Source organism: Gallus gallus, chromosome 26, assembly GCF_016699485.2.
Source record: "Gallus gallus isolate bGalGal1 chromosome 26, bGalGal1.mat.broiler.GRCg7b, whole genome shotgun sequence".
Taxonomy (NCBI): domain Eukaryota; kingdom Metazoa; phylum Chordata; class Aves; order Galliformes; family Phasianidae; genus Gallus; species Gallus gallus.
Window position 1 is genome coordinate 2,677,481 of NC_052557.1, and position 15,528 is coordinate 2,693,008.

The 15,528-nt window shown below is 53.2% G+C and overlaps 3 protein-coding genes across 5 annotated transcripts; all 3 read left to right on the plus strand.

Annotated features, from left to right (window-relative positions):
* The first annotated feature begins 188 nt into the window (after positions 1–188).
* On the plus strand, positions 189–4,117 carry LOC124417410 (complement receptor type 2-like). The gene is made up of 8 exons (XM_046904293.1): positions 189–296; positions 1,145–1,330; positions 1,487–1,666; positions 1,897–2,079; positions 2,195–2,383; positions 2,505–2,684; positions 2,833–3,029; positions 3,270–4,117. Exons 1-8 carry the CDS (start codon positions 227–229, stop codon positions 3,456–3,458), a joined length of 1,374 nt encoding a protein of 457 aa, XP_046760249.1. The 5' UTR covers positions 189–226; the 3' UTR covers positions 3,459–4,117.
* Positions 4,118–5,083: 966 nt separating this feature from the next.
* On the plus strand, positions 5,084–10,964 carry LOC124417409 (complement decay-accelerating factor-like). 2 transcript variants are annotated; one of them, XM_046904291.1, is made up of 11 exons: positions 5,084–5,257; positions 5,454–5,642; positions 6,046–6,237; positions 6,626–6,725; positions 7,622–7,704; positions 8,098–8,292; positions 8,484–8,543; positions 8,666–8,794; positions 8,910–9,092; positions 9,195–9,291; positions 9,718–10,964. In XM_046904291.1, the coding sequence occupies exons 1-10, from the start codon at positions 5,128–5,130 to the stop codon at positions 9,284–9,286; spliced, it is 1,353 nt and encodes a 450-aa protein (XP_046760247.1). In that variant the 5' UTR covers positions 5,084–5,127; the 3' UTR covers positions 9,287–9,291; positions 9,718–10,964. The 2 variants fall into 2 exon arrangements, with proteins under 2 accessions (XP_046760247.1, XP_046760246.1); XM_046904290.1 differs by having other exon boundaries at positions 5,084–5,642.
* CD55 (CD55 molecule (Cromer blood group)) lies at positions 9,634–15,526 on the plus strand. 2 transcript variants are annotated; one of them, XM_015299057.4, is made up of 9 exons: positions 9,634–11,200; positions 12,275–12,466; positions 13,009–13,200; positions 13,334–13,430; positions 13,516–13,601; positions 13,877–13,963; positions 14,082–14,108; positions 14,785–14,842; positions 15,129–15,526. In XM_015299057.4, exons 1-9 carry the CDS (start codon positions 11,164–11,166, stop codon positions 15,223–15,225), a joined length of 873 nt encoding a protein of 290 aa, XP_015154543.2. In that variant the 5' UTR covers positions 9,634–11,163; the 3' UTR covers positions 15,226–15,526. The 2 variants fall into 2 exon arrangements, with proteins under 2 accessions (XP_015154543.2, XP_417981.5); XM_417981.8 differs by lacking the exon at positions 9,634–11,200 and adding an exon at positions 11,557–12,171.
* Positions 15,527–15,528: the final 2 nt, after the last annotated feature.

Here is a 15,528-nt window from a genome sequence, read left to right on the forward strand (position 1 = left end):
CAGCCCTGTTCCGTGCACCGACTGTGGCTCTCTGCTCCAGAAACAAGGCCAGCACGGTGCAGAGCAGCTCTGGCCACGTAACAGCTTTGCTCCCCACCATCCCCACACAGTGCAGAAGGAGTGCAGTGCTGCCGTCAGCATGGCCCGCCTGCTGTCCCCCACTTCCTCCATCTGCTTCCCCTTCCCCTGAGATTTTTGCAGTCCTGTGGCACGGCCGCTGCTCGCCATGCGGGTGCTCCTGGGCTGGATGGGGCCATTGCTGGCACTACTGGTGCTGCAGCCAGCGGGGAGCATGGGTGAGTGCAGCCTCCTTCCCTCACTGCTGTGGCTCAGCTTTGCTTTTTGATCCAGTATAGGGTAGCCAGGCTAGGGCTGCGTTCCTCTGCTGCAGGTGCTGCTAGCCTCTTGCTGACGCTCTTGTGGAGCTCAGTGCCTACTGCTCATGGCGCATTTCTCCTCTATGATTGCACCTGCAGATGCTTGCAAAGAGACACCCCAAATTCCCAAATGCTTTCCAGTAATCTTATGCTGCCTGAGGGGCTGCAAGCTCTTCCTGTGCTACCCAGGGCCAGGTCCTTGTGCAGAGCTTTGCTGAGCCTGTCCAGGGCTTTGCTGCGCCACTGCCCTGGGTCCTGCTGATCAGTGCAGTAGCAAAGAGTCATTCCCTGGGTTGGAGCGTGTCCTGCAGCTCTGAGATGAGGATGGTGGTTGGATGGGGGGAATCAATTGGACAGGTGGTAGCTTAATCGTTTAATTAAAAGGGACATAGTTTGCAGTTTTGAGTGGCGCCAGGAACAAGGCTGGTGTGGAAGCACCGAGGTCAGGATGGCGCTGGCTGTCATGCATCCTGTGGGCTGGCTGCATGAGAAGCAGTTTGCTCTGTAGTGACCCCCAAAAGAGGAATAACTCCCTATTTCTGCTGCAGCTGACACTGCCTTTAACAGCAGGTGCTCCTCTTATGCACAGAGCAAGCAGTGCAACGAAAGGGCAGAACCAGCCATGGGTTGTACCCATGGAATCCTGCTGCTGCTGGCTCCTTGAGCATGCTGTTAACCCCCAACCTCCCCCTCCCAAGTGCTGTGCTTACCAGAGGTGCAGGGACCTGCCAATAAGAACCCTCCTGCAAACTCCCATTTGTTTGCAGCCGCAGAGGTGCAGTGCCCGGTGCCGACCATCCCTCATGGGCGGCTGAATCCTGCACAGAAGAACCTCACTGCTGGGAGTGCAGCCATGCTTGAATGCGATGCCGGCTACGTCCCTGCAGGCAGCAACACCGTGAAGTGTCTGAGCAGCGGCAGGTTGCAGCCACGGGCACCAGCGTGCACCCTAGGTACACATGGTCTCTTTTCTTGGTCTTTCTCCCATGCATTCGTGTGGGTTTATTTGCTGAAAGCGCATCAAGGTGGGCTGGGGCCCCAGAGGCAAAGCTCAGCCCCATCCCTGGGTGTGGGGTGGACCCGGTGGCTCTGAGTGTCCTGCTCCCCAGGTCGCTGTCCCTCCCCTCCCGCTGTTGACCACGCCGACCGCAGACTTTCATATGAGCTCCTGGTGGGTTCCACCGTCACCTACTTCTGCAGACATGGGTACATGTTGATCCCCGGCGTATCTCCAACAACAACGTGTCTCACAGACTTCACCTGGTCTGCAGTCCCAGCGCTTTGTCAGAGTGAGTGCTCCCTTCCCTTTGCCCTGCCAACAGCAATATATTGTCCCACTGGTGCCATCTACAGCCAACCACGGGGTTCAGACCATCCTGTCTACAAAAGGACATGGTGGTATCACACAATTACAGCGTGCCACGGCTGGGTGGTGATGCCTGGCAGGTTTGCAGTGCTAACAAGCACTGGGAACGTGCTGGCCCAATCCGTGGAGCTTTCTGATGGCTCTGTCCCTCAGTGGTGCAGTGCCCGAGCCCGGACATCGTCAACGGGAGGGTGACGAGTGGAAAGCAAGACAAGTACAGCGTCGGGCAGCAGGTGGAGTTCCAGTGCAACCCGGGCTACACGATGTGGGGCAGCCAGAGGATTCAGTGCTGGTCGGATGGGAATTGGAAACCCCCGGTGCCGTACTGCGATAAGGGTGAGCCCAAGTGGCACTTCCTTGGTGGGAGCTGGGAATTGCATCTCCGTAGCACGTGGGAGCAGCAGAGAGAAACTCCTGTAACCTTTGGCATCTTGTCTGTTTTCTCTCACAGTCTGTGTCCCCCCTCCGCTGATCACCAGTGGGCAGCACACCGGCGTGAGAACAGAGCTCTTTCCCTACGGTATGGAGGTGAAGTACAGCTGTGCCGAAGGGCTGTCCCTCATTGGGGATGAGTCCATCTACTGCACCTCTGAAGATGGGGTGAACCTGACATGGAGCGGCCCTGCCCCAGTGTGCAGGGGTGAGTCTGCAGAGCCACAGCAAGGCCAGAGCACCAGGAGGAGCCCCTCATCCCCCCAACCCTCTCTGTGCCCCCAAGGGATGAGGCATCCCCATAACGCAGCCCTCTGCTCTCTCCGCAGTGGTTCGCTGCCCCAGGCCCGTGGTTGCCCAGGGAAGGATGGATCTGTCACGGCACACATTCTCCTACGGGACATCCGTGCACTTCTCCTGCAATGAGGGCTTTGTGCTGCATGGCAGTGCTGAGAGCCGCTGCGTGGCTGATGGCACCTGGCAGCCAGCCCTGCCCGAATGCCAGCCAGGTGAGTCCAGCTTTAACGTTTGGCTTCTCATCTGCAGATCGAAAACCACCCGCGCCATCTCACCTACCCCAATCTCAGGCTTGGTTTTCTACCTACACGATGGCATTCCCCTGGCTGAGCTGCTTTCAGCTGTGTGATTTGCTTTCAGCTCTGTGTCCCAAACCACAAGTTGCCAATGGGAAGCTGACAAGCACTGATCAGATGTGGTACCCAATAAATGCAACGGTCACTTTTGAGTGCCACGAGGGATACCACCACTTCTCAGGTGATGGAGAAGCTGCATTAAAAGACTCTTGGACAGCCACGTGCCTGGCTGATGGCAACTGGACACCATTGCCCAAGTGTGTAAGTACTGTGGTGTGGCTGATTTTGGATGAATGCTGCCTGATCTCTGCTATGGAAAGTAACCCTGACCCTCTTAAAAAGCCTTTCCTTCATTGCCATGGGATGGGGAGTGCAGCTGTGTCAGCCAATGCACAGCAAACTGGGAAGGAGTGCAGCCTCCAAGCTGCAGTGTGGGTCCCCATCTGCAGCAATTCAATCACACGTGGCTTTCTCTGCTTTTGGCGTTGTTTTGCTTAACAGAAGAAGCAAGGTGATGCTGATGTGTGCGGAGAGGTTGCTTATATTCAGAGCGTCGTCTCCGATTGCCACGTGCCTACAGAGGACGTGAAAACTCTGCTGGAGATACGAAAACTCTTCCTGGAGATTCAAAAACTGAAGGTGGAATTGCAAGGACTGAGCAAGGAGTTCCTGGAGCACATTCTGCACTGAGCCGCCTCCCCTGTGGGCACAGTCCATGTGGTCAGAGTACCTATAAGAAGCCTCCTAGGAACTGTATGGTTCGTGCTTCTACACACAGGAGCAGATCACTTCTGCCATGCTGCATGCTAGAGCACAGAGGGGTTTTTTGTTCTAACCCTCAGATAGGACACGCTTGATTTGCTGTGTACCGCTTTTTGCTTTAGGAAGCAAAGCAAGAAGTTAAATGGAGCTTCTCTGAGTCACTGTATAAATTGTGCTAAGCCAGAAGTGGGGGTCTGAAGAAGTCTGGGAAAGCAAACTCCTGGCAGAGGTGACTGCCCAGCACCAGGCTACGAGAGTTTGCATACCTCGCCTATCTAGAAATAGCAATGGAATGAGTACTGACCTGCATCACTTCCTATTAACTTACGTCACGATCCCATGGTTTCTATTCATCTGATTATGGGCAGTGTCAGGGCAGTAACAAAACCAGGCTCTAAAGCCCATTTGCTTATCCCCGGATTTAAGAGGTAACTGGATTCTGTACTTGAGAGATGCCAGTGGTGGTCTCATCTTCCACATCCCCGTGTCTGCAAGCAAATGCTAAGAACAGACAGCCCAAGTTTAAGTACAGTGAATCAGATAGCAATGATTTCTCTTTTTATTCAATAAACAATAATCTCCTCATGCGTCTCTGCAATGAAAGAATCAGGAGTTCCATTCAGAGGCTCAGTAGAACAGATGTGTGACTGTGGAAGCCCTCTGGTCTGTCACGTTGGCCACAGATGAAGCAGTGTTTGTTGAGGTCAGGCAGACGTGGCCAAGAGCAGAGCCCTGGCAGTGGGGTGGGCACAGGGCAGGCATGCAATGAACACATGGCCCTGGGCTGTGCTGTGCTTCTGCCATCATCCCTGGCACGATGCTCAGGGGACTGATGGTATCTCATGGGATGCAAAGGGATGCTTTGCTATTGCATCCCGTCCTTCACCAAATGGGTGAGGGGATGCAGTAATGGGGTGCAGAGTGGTTAGCTGTCCCTGTGCCACAAGGAAACCCATGCTGTGGCCACCTGGTGCCACACCGGGCTGCAGACAGAGGCAGCCTATCTCCCTAAACAGTGCTCAAAGCACCAATGAGATCAGGGTGTTCTGCCCTGTGTGTTCCTAGTGATGGATCTGTGTGCCCTGAGCTGATGTCATGTGGTTTATTTCAGCGCGTTGAGTCGGGGCGCAGATGGAGCTGCTCACATCCCTCTTTAATTACCAATGAGTGAGGCAGCCAGGAAAAAATTAACAGACAAGAAGGATAATGCTTCTATATTAGTTTCAGTAACTGCTCATGGAAAAGCTGTGCTGTTACTGCCAGCAAATGGCTGAGAAGGGGAGGGGGGCTTAAAGCTTAAGGTTTTCAGTCCTGGCAGCATCTGGTTGTGGTAAATCTGTGCTCGCTGCCAATCTCATGTCCAAAAAAGGGTTGAGGATTCCCCCAGCCCTGTGTGGGATGGGAGGACACGGAGGCTTTGCTCAGGTCCCTGGGTGACGGCTGCTCCCTGTGTCCCTGCAGAAGGGCTGAGCTCTGTGTGAGTTCTGGGAGGGTTTCCACTGTTCCACCAGTTTGGCTTCATCCGCGATGCTGCATCCCCTCCCAGCTTTCCAGAACAGCACAGAGCACTCTGTAGAGCAGCACAGGGATTGCTGCGATGGGGTCTGGAGGTGGGGTGAAGAACCCGGACACCTCGAGCTGCTGGGCTTGTGCTGCAGTGCAGGGATCCATCCACCCTGCGCTGCTACTGGCTCTGCTGGGTCTCCTTGGCATGCCAATGGCTCATGGTAAGTACAGCACTGGGATGCATGGGGGACAGCAATGAGACCTTCCCAGGTTCTTCCATTCTGCTGGGGGGGTGGGATGACAATACCACCATCCCCAAAGGCTGCAGCTCAGCCTGCTGCCTTTGTTCAGGGGAAGATCCTGAGCTGTCCTCCTGGGATTGGGGTTCTCACCTTAAGAGGTCTTCTCATACCACAGGTGCCTGCGGGCCCCCGCCTCGCATGACCCACTCCCAGCCCTTTGGCGTCGAGCAGCTCAGCAGCTTCCCTGTGGGCTCCAGGGTGACCTACACGTGTCTGCACGGTGCCATCAGGATCCCCGGGCTGTTGGACACGGTGCAGTGCCTGCCTGGCTCACGCTGGTCGGAGCTGCGCGATCCCTGTGGCCGTAAATACCCCTTTTCCTGGCAGAGCTGCCTCTCACTTAAAGCTTCTGCAGCAGCTGCTCTGCACGGTGCATCCTTTGCTGCTGCAGATGGGCACAGTGCTGCTGCTGATGGGTAAGTGGAGCTGCAGCCGTGATGCTGCTGTTCCTGCTGAGCCCCAGCTGGCAGCTCCTGGCAGCACAGGGCATGGTGCTAGCAGCTTTGTGCATGCAGTCAGCGCATCCCGGGCTGCACTTTGCTTACGGATGCATTTAGCACAGCTGCAGCCGGTAAGAGAGCAGAGGTAATCTGCAAGGAGCACACAGAGCTCTTCACAGGCTGCGTACCAAGCATTTCTGCACTTACAGACTCTGCTTTGCACGGCTCTCATTGCCGGCTCTCAGACCTGCTCTCCTTGGTTGCCAGTGAGCTGCACTACCCCGACCACGCTGCACTTTGCTGCCCTGTCCGAGATGGATGAGATGATCAATTTCTACCCTGTTGGGTTCACCGTGAGCTACATCTGCCGCCCCGGCTACAAGAACATCTCAGAAAGCCAACCCACCAGCACCTGCCTTGAGAGCCTGACGTGGTCGGAGGTCCCGGAGTTATGCCAGAGTGAGTACAGCCTCTGCCTGCTGCTGAGCATCCCCATCCCGTGCTGAAACACATCCCCACGGCCTCACACTTAATGCAGGCTCAGCGGGATGTTCCTCTTTAAGACCTCATACGGGAGTTGTTTCATGTATTTGGTAGCATTCTTTATTTTCTGTTGGCATGAACACATCTGTTTTGCTTTCCACGTAATGTTTGCAGCTGGATATAACATATGCACGGGACAAGTGCCAGCTTGCAGGGAGGATTTCTAGCACTGAAGACCAAGCGTGTTCCCTAATGAAATCCATATAGCATTAAGAAGAATGGTGTGGCAGCCGTAGGTTTCTTACAGCCGAGTGTCCCACAGTCAAAGCTGGGGTGGATGCTCACTCTGCCCTTCTCCCTGCAGGGAAATCCTGCGGTCCCCCAGCGGCCCCGCCTGCAGGGAGGACCCTCAGCCCCACAGACTTTCTGTTTGGCACACGTGTGAGCGTGCTCTGCAATGAGGGGTGAGTCCTGAGGCAGTGCTGCCATTGGGTCACAGCACGGCTGGTGCTCATGCATGGAGCCGCGGCTCTGGGCTGGGCTGCTCTCTTGCAGCTGTCCTCGCTGCAGTGCTTTGGTGATAAGTGCTTTTCCCTTTTGAATTCCAGCTTTGGGCTGGGAAGGAATGAGGCATAGCTGCAGTGAGTGGGCTGGGCCCTGGGCTTATGGCAGCCTTTTCCTCCAGGTGTCATCCAGAGGAAATCTAATTGCCAGAGGGTAAATACCCCACTAGGACCGCTGTGGTATCGCTTTGTAACTGCAGGCTTCAAAACAGATTACCTGCAGTATTCCAACTGAATGTGTTTGTGCCGTAATGAAGAAAAGGGATTATGCTTGAATGTTAAAGCTGAGCTAGAAAGCAGGAGCGAAACGCTTCCCACCCAGCAGTCTGACTCATGCCCTCTCTCTGCTTCCAATCAGGGCACACATGCAGTGCTGACAGACCTGCAGGCTTGCAAAGTGGAGCTCACACATATCCAGCTTGTGTTCCTTCCTCCCCAGCAGGAGCTGGCATTGCCTGCCTGTTCTGCCCCTCTGTGCAGCAGAGGCTTTTTCCTACAAATACTCCCTTAGGGAGGCCTGGAGGGAAATGACAGCACCTCCCATGGATGGGACGCACACATGAGGGTGGAGGGATTATGTTATCCATGGAAGCAATATTAGCTATTATCACTGGTATGCAAATGATGACGTCTCAGAGCAGAAGGATGTGAGTGAGTGCTGCCAGGACAGGAGGTCAGCTTCCAGCAGCACATCCACAGAAGGCAGATTCCCACCTGATCACATCAGCACCGGGAGGAAAACGCTCCCAGTTTCAGGGTACTCACACAGATCTCTTCTGCTGTGTGCTTTCACACAGGTACCAACTCCATGGCAGGAATTTCATCCAGTGTTGGCTTAAAGGAGATGACGTTGAGTGGAGTAAACTTCCAACCTGTGAACGTAAGGCTAATCTGATCCTCCTCTGAGCTCAGTAGATCCCACAGGCTAAGGTATAAGACTGGTATAACCCCATCTACACAGCGTGTTTGATTTCCTTTACGCCGTGTGCTGAGAAGCACCCATTCTGCTGCTGATGCTGCATCTCAGCAGCTTAGTTCCATGTTTTCTCATCACAGTATTTTCTCATGACGTGAGGTGAGCAGTGGAGGGGATGGGCTGAGATTCCTCGTGCTGAAGAGCCGGGGCACAGCAAGCCGAGCACAGGGAGTGCTGGCGGCCCATCTTTACCTGTTCAGATCTCTTCAGATATCTTAGCTGGATTCAGACGAAGCATTTAACCTTCATTGTTCTGGAGGCTATCAGTAACGCTGCTGTTGGCTTTCTGTCATGCAGTAATCACCTGCTCTTCACCCCCTCGGATCAGCAATGGGAGGCACAATGGTGAAGGTGTAGAAAAGTTTGCTTACAACTCAACAGTGACCTACAGCTGTGATCCCGGCTTCCAACTCATTGGGAATGAGAGCATCCGTTGTACGAGAGCAGACAATGCAGGAGGGGCATGGAGTGGAGCAGTGCCCCATTGTAAAGGTGATTTCCTTTGAGTTTAGGATTCACGATGGGTTTGGTGCTCAGTATGCACCAGCTGAGCATACTGTGAGTGCTTAGCACAGGTATGAGCCATACTGAGATCTGAAGAAGCAGCCAAACAGTGCTGCTGAGTAGGGGATGAAGTGTCTGAGAGGGAGAGCTCTGACCAATGTATATTGTTTTTACCACAGAGAAAAGCCCACCTGTCCAACTCAGAGCAAAACCCATGGAAAGGGGTCCTCCTCCCCGCAGTGAGTCGCAGTGATTCCAACCCAGTTGAATTAAGCCCCGCATTTCCAGACTTAATTCTCCCCTTTATCACAGTTGGCTGAAAAAGCCATCCTGTGAGTTTTGTGGTTTTCATTCCCTTCAGGTTCCCAGAAACACAGCCTCAAAGCACCCAAAAAGACTTTCACGATGGAAATGAAACTCAGCCTCTATAAGAAGGCACTCCAAAACACCAACTCCTTATCCCCTTCTTCTTCGTTCTCCAGGAAGCCAGGTGAGCCCAGCACCGCCCATAGGGCATCCAGCAGAGCTCATTCATGGCACCCATGCTTTGTTCCCTTTAAGTATCCACAGCTCTCATCCCTCCCCATGTTTCTCCTCCATGGCAGGGAGCTGTGCAACCTCAGCGCTCAAATTTGTGGTGCCTCTGTACAAAACCCAAAGCTTCTTCTCTCCCAGAACGCACCAGAGATCTCCGTGTTCTCCCAAGTACCGCAGCATCTCTGCTGTTCTCCCCAAGGCCGGCTGCTCTGACAACATATGGTGGTCTAAAGCTGCAGCATTTTGTGGGAGTGAGTGTTGAATCTGTTGTCCCGTTGTTAGAAGTGATGCTGCAGCACACAGCCCGGAGCTCTGGGCTCCATCCCAGTTAACGCTGTGTTGTTCCACCCCAGCGCGGTCGTGGGCAGCCAGGAGAACCCAGACATGGCAGAAGTGCTGCTATCACCGGTTTCCCATCCGCTGCAAAGGGCTCTTTTACCTGTAGGAGTGGTGAGTGTTGGTTGGGTTGGAAACAGTGGCAAAGTGGGAAGTGTAAGCAGAAGATGACCAATGGGAGAGGCATAGGACCCCCCAAAGCCCCCCCAGAGGGTCTCACTGCACAGCTGGAGATGTGGTGCAAAGCCTTTCTCAGGTGTGAGCCCGGCCCATCCACTCACTGCACCTCGTGGGTCACAAAGAGGGATGAAGTTGGGGGGATGTTGGCCCCTTGGTAGTAATAAGGAGTGGCTGGAAGCATCCTGGAAATCACAGCAGGGAAGGAAAGGGAAAAGCTTTGTCCTGCTTTTTTTTTTTTTTTTTCCCTTCTAAAAGCCCTCCCTGCTGCTCTATCATGTGCCTTCAGAGCGAAAACATCTACAAACCTCTTCCTGTTGGTTTTCCTTTTTAATCGTGTTGTCATTCCTGGCTCTTATTCAGGAGTTTGGGTGAACGCAGCAGCTCCGACCCGGCCGTGCTGTGGGAACGCTGCTCTGCACCGCCCCAAAGCAGAGCCCCAACACATCCCAGCCATGGGCAAACCCGAGCGGAGGCACTGAGCTCTCCCTGTGTGCCTGCACACACTGCCCCATGCAATGCAGGGCTGTACCACGGCCTAAACACCTTGTTTTCTATTTAAAAGAGAACGGCACTACAAGAATAACCCACATACATCCATCACCGCGCTCTGCTCCTAAGGCACCTCCTGCAGTGGTTGTGCTTCTTCAGACCCACCCCTTTTCCTTTGACACAAGGAAGCTATGCCAGGCTCGCCTCACAGACATATACAAAATATGTTTTTCTAAACTGGGATGTGCTTGAATGTTCCAGGATGAAAATTATGGGCGCCAGCGTTGGCTGATGGCCACAGCTGCCTCTCCCATCGGAGATGTTAGCAGTTCATAGAACCACAGAATGGCCTGGGTTGAAAAGGACCACAGTGATCATCTCATTTCAACCCCCTGCTATGTGCAGGGTGGCCAACCACCAGACCAGGCTGCCCAGAGCCACATCCAGCCTGGAGCAGTCAGCTCGAAGGTCACAGATCCACTCATCAATCCCTCTGAGCAGAGCAGGCTGTGGTTTCCCCAACCCCCTTTGAGCCATTTGCAGTATTTCAGTCCGAGCTCCACAGTGTCACAATCTCTTACAGTCAGAGTTTCCCCCACCACCTATTTCCTCACTCCTTAGCAACACAGGCCACTGCCACAGCAATTGGCACAAACACAAAGGCACACGGGGAGCTCAGGAGGAGACCCGGATATCCACAGTGCTCCCTTGGCTGCAGCAGTCTGGGGCTGTCACAGCCGTAGTGCAACCAGAGCGCTGCCTTCCTCGCCTTGCAAAGCATTGCCCTCCTGTTAGGAAACCATAGCACTTTGCACAAGAAATTGAATATTGGCCTTTTGATCTTTGGCACTGTAAGCACTTTCATTGGCAAAAAGCTTTTTGCTGTTGTTGTATCAAATGTATGTATTTTTTTTGCCACTTATATTTCCACTGAGCCTACAGGAAAGCTAACAAGCATTGCACCCTGTGCTCTTGTGTCATCCCACTGCAACAGAGAAAGCAGAAATGTCGGTGTTACATCATTAGCTGTCATCTCTGTCCCATTTTGCACTGTAACTGCCTTGTTAGGTGCCTGGGTCTTTATTTACAGTTCATAATAAATGATGACTTTCTCAGTGCCAGCTTGTGAGTTCAGCTGCCCACTGCTCGTTGTGTGCGTTGTATATTCTGCTCAAGGCTTTTGGAGACATCTCGACAGGCTGAGTAGTTCTCCATCGTCACTCCTCCGTATTTATCTCTGAGTTTGATTCTGATGCAAGTTTAGTTTCCAGGAAGTAAGGCAAGAAAGGAAAGCAGTCCGTGCAGCAGTGCTGGGCAATGCGAGCGCTCCCAAAAAGCGCTTTGAATTGGAGAGGTGAGCGGCACAAGGGGACACACACATCTGTCTGAGCCCCTCAGCATTATGGGCCCCTCTGGGCAGGGTGGGTGGGAGCTGCTGCCCGTAGGGCTGCGCCAATCCGAGGGCGGAGAGCACATTTCTGCAGGCAGCCCCCACGCGTGGCTCTGTAGGCTGGTTTGGCTGGAAACCTCGTGCTCTCCCTGCCAGCCCCTAGGTGTGCCCCACTGCAGCACTGCCCTCCCTTCTGCCTCTGCCTTCTGCTGGGTCTGATCCCCACAGGGCCCCCGCACGGGGAGGGCTGGCAGGGTGAGATAACCCAGGGGCTGCAGTGAGCAGAGCTGCTGTGTTGTCAGCTGGCTCAGCTGCCTTCTAGGGAAGGGTCAGATGCTGATCTGCACGTTGTTTTCTTGCCCCGAGGTCACAGCCATAAGGCAATACCAGAGATTTCCCAGCATTTAGAGCATTTTCTTCCTGTTTTACACAACCCAGCCGCTGCCCTCATTCACACCACAGGTGACCAGCAGTCTCCATGCACTCTGTCATCATAAGTACATATCTAAAAGGAGTACGCTATCCAGGCTGCCTGACCCCTCCCTTAAGAAAACAGCTCTTGGCCCCGCTGCAAACGCTTTGGATGGAGCTTAAGCCGTGTTGAAAAAGGAAATAAAACTAAAAAGAAAAAAGCAATAATAGCAATAGTGAAAGATAACTGAGTTCTCCGTGGAGTTCACCCTCTGCTGGGTGATGAAGGGAGCCGCCCCGCCTCAGGGGGAGGATGAAGACCGACCCCCGCTGTCCCGAGCCCGGGGGCGGCTCTGCTCCCTTCGTAGTGCGGCGGCTGCGGGCCGGGAGGGGCCGAGGCCGGGCGGGGCCGGAGGAGTTCCCCAGATGCCCGTCGGCCACGATGGGCTCCGCGCCGTACCGCTCTCTGCTGCCGCTGCTGCCGCTGCTGCTGTCCCCGCTGTCTCTGCTGCCCGCGGTGTGCGGTGAGCTCCGGGCGCTGCGGGGTGCCGGGGGCTCCTTTGCGCTGCGCTCCTTTGCGCACCTCGGTGCGGAGCTCCTCCTGAATGCGTTTTTCTTCTCTTACAGGTGACTGCGGGCCGCTGCCCAACATCAGCAGGGCAGAGCCCCCGGAGGACGTCCGGCACCAGGACAGTTTCCCCGTGGGCTCCAAAGTAACGTACAGATGCCTCCAGAATTTCTCGAAAATCCCATCGCGGCTGGACACAATAGTGTGCTTTAATAACTCCCTATGGTCCAACCTGCAGGAGTTCTGTGACCGTGAGTAGTTTGCTGCTTGGGACCGCGTTCGTGACTGTAGCAATCATGGCTGTAAGGGCTTCCTCACCTGGAGACCCTCTTCTTGCCCTTCTTCCTGACTGCCTTGCCTTGGAGCTGTGACCTCTGCGTTCATAAACGCAGATACCCGAGGGCAGCGCCAGCAGCGAGGGGAAGAAAAACAGCTGGGGAGCACCGGCACAGCCCAGGGCTGAATTTGGAGTTAATGTGGGAAAGTTTGTGGCTAATTGGCTGTGCTGTCCCACACCAAAGGTTCCATTTGTGAAGCTGGCAGGGCAGGTGGGCACCCGGCTTGTGGGCAGCTCCACAAAGGCACAGATGAACATTTGAAATCTTTTTCAGTGAAGCAGCCCTCTGTGGATGTTTAAAAACCATAGAAATTACCCATTGCTTTCTTAAGACTGTCAGTGTAGCAGTATCCTAAAGGAGGCTTGTGCATCATTGCCTGTATTTGTAGCTATCTGAGTGCAAAATACTGTTGTTTCTTGCTTTGGAGCTGTACACTTGTCTGTCCTTGTTGCCAGGCAGCTGCCAGAGCCCTCCCCAGGTGCCTTTTGCCAAACTATCAGCAGAAGATGAAATGAAGAATTTTTATGCTGTTGGGACCACGGTGCGCTACAACTGCAGCCGAGGCTATGAGAACAGCTCTGCTGTGCTCCCCAGCAGCACCTGCCAAGAGAATTCAACATGGTCAGAAGTTCCTGAGCTGTGTCGCAGTGAGTACCTCAGCATCAATTCCTTCCCTCCAGCTGCATTTCTAAACGTTCAGCATGAAACACCACCACAAAAATCACATCAGCCTTTCTATTTCTGTTGCTCCGTGCCCTAAGGATGCTCTTGTTTCTTTAGAGCGGTCTTGTGGTCCTCCGGCAAATCCAGAGCACGGCAAAGTTCTGGTAACAGATCACCTCTACCGTGCAAGAGCCGAGGTGGTTTGTGATAAAGGGTGAGTGTGAGGATGCCCACTGCCTTGGGGGGGGGTGCTGGGGGTGTCAGTGCATGAAACATGGATGTGCCTTTCCCACCTGCAGGTACACACCGTCAAAAAAGAGACCTTTCATCACGTGTTTCGCTGAGGAAGATGAGGTTGCCTGGACTCCGCTTCCAAAGTGTCTGGGTAAGGGAGGCGGTCAGCGCTTGGCTGGAAGCAGGGAATGTCTGTATTAAAAACAACACTGGATGTTGTGGATTCAACCAGCTGTGTGGATCTGTGCTTCGCGTGGTGCCCAGCTCCACCAGAGAGCAGCGTGGGCTCAACGTGCAGTCTTGTAGTGTTCCCTTCAAACGCAGCACGTTTCAAGGGGGTTGGTAGCAGAAGAGTGGATGGGACGGATGGATGGGTTTATATTCCATCTCCATTGAATTGGACATTTTTGACCATTTCTCCTTCAGCTTCTCCCTCTGTATCTGACACTACGGCAGTGACAGACTCAACCACTCATTTGGAAGAGAAGGCATCAGAGAACAACTACATCCTACGTAAGGGCTCAGGAAGGCTCATTCTGCCTTTGGGCCTCCCTGACTGCAATCCCTGCACCCCACTGCAGAGCCTCATTGGCTTTTCTTTTAATATCAGTTTCTCTGTTTTCTTATCCAGCACTTATCCTCGTCCCTTCTATCATTGGTAAGTAGCTTAACGTGGAAGATATCTTTTCCTGTCACGCAGCTGCGATTTGCTGTTGAACATATGGGGTCATTGTGTTGGCCTCTTCATTTCCAAGCTCATAGTGCTGGGTTTTCTGGGTTCCTGGGTTTCTCTGCTGTTGGGCCATACAGCAGCACCTCATGCATTACAATGGGTTATCTTAGGGTAGAATATTCCATCAGTTGAGGGTGAATGAAGCCAAGGAGGCCAATGAAAGAAGTCGATCATAAACGATACACCCCGTGACACTGAAAACATTGGTTTTCAAGGCCTTGGCAGACCGTGGGAGGTGAGAGGTAGTGAATCTCAGAGCATCCTTGCTGCAGAAGAGATCGGGTGCAGGAATAGCCAGTATCTTTAAAATACAAAGTTAGCAGCAAGCTGTCTGTAAGAGTGGCAAATAAATGAGGGTCCCACCTTTCAGAAGATCACTGTGGCACCACCCCTAGAGATTCTTGACCTCATTTGCCAGAGATACGAGGGGGAGTTGCACTGCTGGCTGAGAAGGAGCCTCTAGGTGGGGACAGTGCTGCAGAGCACTGAATTTTGCTGCCTGTCTCTCACCAATGAGATGGCACTCACGTTAGGAACATTTCACACACCTGACTTACCCTACGCACCGGATTTGCTGTTTATCATTTGTTTTCTTCCCAAGGATCTGCTGTGATTATTGCTTGGAGCATCAATAAGTGCAGTGCGAGTAAGAAGACGGGGTAAGTGGGCTCTGCTCTTCATTCCTCGGTCACCTCTGGCTTTTTCCTCATGACAGTGGGGTATTTCATAGAATCACAGAATGGCCTGGGTTGAAAAGGACCACAATGATCATCTCGTTTCAACCCCCTGCTATGTGCAGGGTCACCAACCAGCAGACCAGGCTGCCTAGAGCCAGCGTGCTTTAAGATCTGAGCAGTGGATGTTCCATTTGGTGCACGTTTGTGAGGTCCCCATTCAATCGTTGTTTATTCTATGGATTTTCTCCTTTCTTCTCTGTCTCTTCAGGTCTTACAAGCCAAATCCAGGGGATGAAGAGCAGAATCCATCCCAAAAGGAGCACAGGGCTGAGGGGTGTGCAGGGGCAGCAGCAGCCGAATCCTGACAGCGCCAGGATTTTGCAATGGAGAAACTCTGTGTTGAGAAGCAGAAGGTTCAAACTTGCTTCGGATTCAGCTCCCTCTCCCTTTGCATAGTATTGTACTTTCTTTTTAGTGCCAGAAGAACATTTTCCCAGCTCTTAAACCGAGACTTTTAACGTTCAGTAATTGTTTCTTTCCACCAGGAAAATGATTCCATGTAAAACGCTGCGTTTGCACATCCCTGCCGGATGTATTTGTACTGTTTGAATCCCTGTTTTGCTAAGAATCGTTTTGTAGTTTGCATATAAAAGTTTGAAAACCACAGC

Bases quoted from the DNA above. Each gene is read 5' to 3' on its own strand.
- LOC124417410 (XM_046904293.1), top strand. From the start codon at position 227: ATGCGGGTGCTCCTGGGCTGGATGGGGCCATTGCTGGCACTACTGGTG. The intron at 1,331-1,486 runs GTACACATGGTC...CCTGCTCCCCAG, and splicing joins GGCACCAGCGTGCACCCTAG to GTCGCTGTCCCTCCCCTCCC. The intron at 2,384-2,504 runs GTGAGTCTGCAG...CTCTCTCCGCAG, and splicing joins CCCTGCCCCAGTGTGCAGGG to TGGTTCGCTGCCCCAGGCCC.
- LOC124417409 (XM_046904290.1), top strand. From the start codon at position 5,255: ATGGTAAGTACAGCACTGGGATGCATGGGGGACAGCAATGAGACCTTC. The intron at 8,795-8,909 runs GTGAGCCCAGCA...CCTCCATGGCAG, and splicing joins TTCGTTCTCCAGGAAGCCAG to GGAGCTGTGCAACCTCAGCG. The intron at 9,093-9,194 runs GTGAGTGTTGAA...GTTCCACCCCAG, and splicing joins AGCTGCAGCATTTTGTGGGA to CGCGGTCGTGGGCAGCCAGG.
- CD55 (XM_417981.8), top strand. From the start codon at position 11,961: ATGAAGACCGACCCCCGCTGTCCCGAGCCCGGGGGCGGCTCTGCTCCC. The intron at 13,602-13,876 runs GTAAGGGAGGCG...TTTCTCCTTCAG, and splicing joins TCCGCTTCCAAAGTGTCTGG to CTTCTCCCTCTGTATCTGAC. The intron at 14,843-15,128 runs GTAAGTGGGCTC...CTGTCTCTTCAG, and splicing joins AGTGCGAGTAAGAAGACGGG to GTCTTACAAGCCAAATCCAG.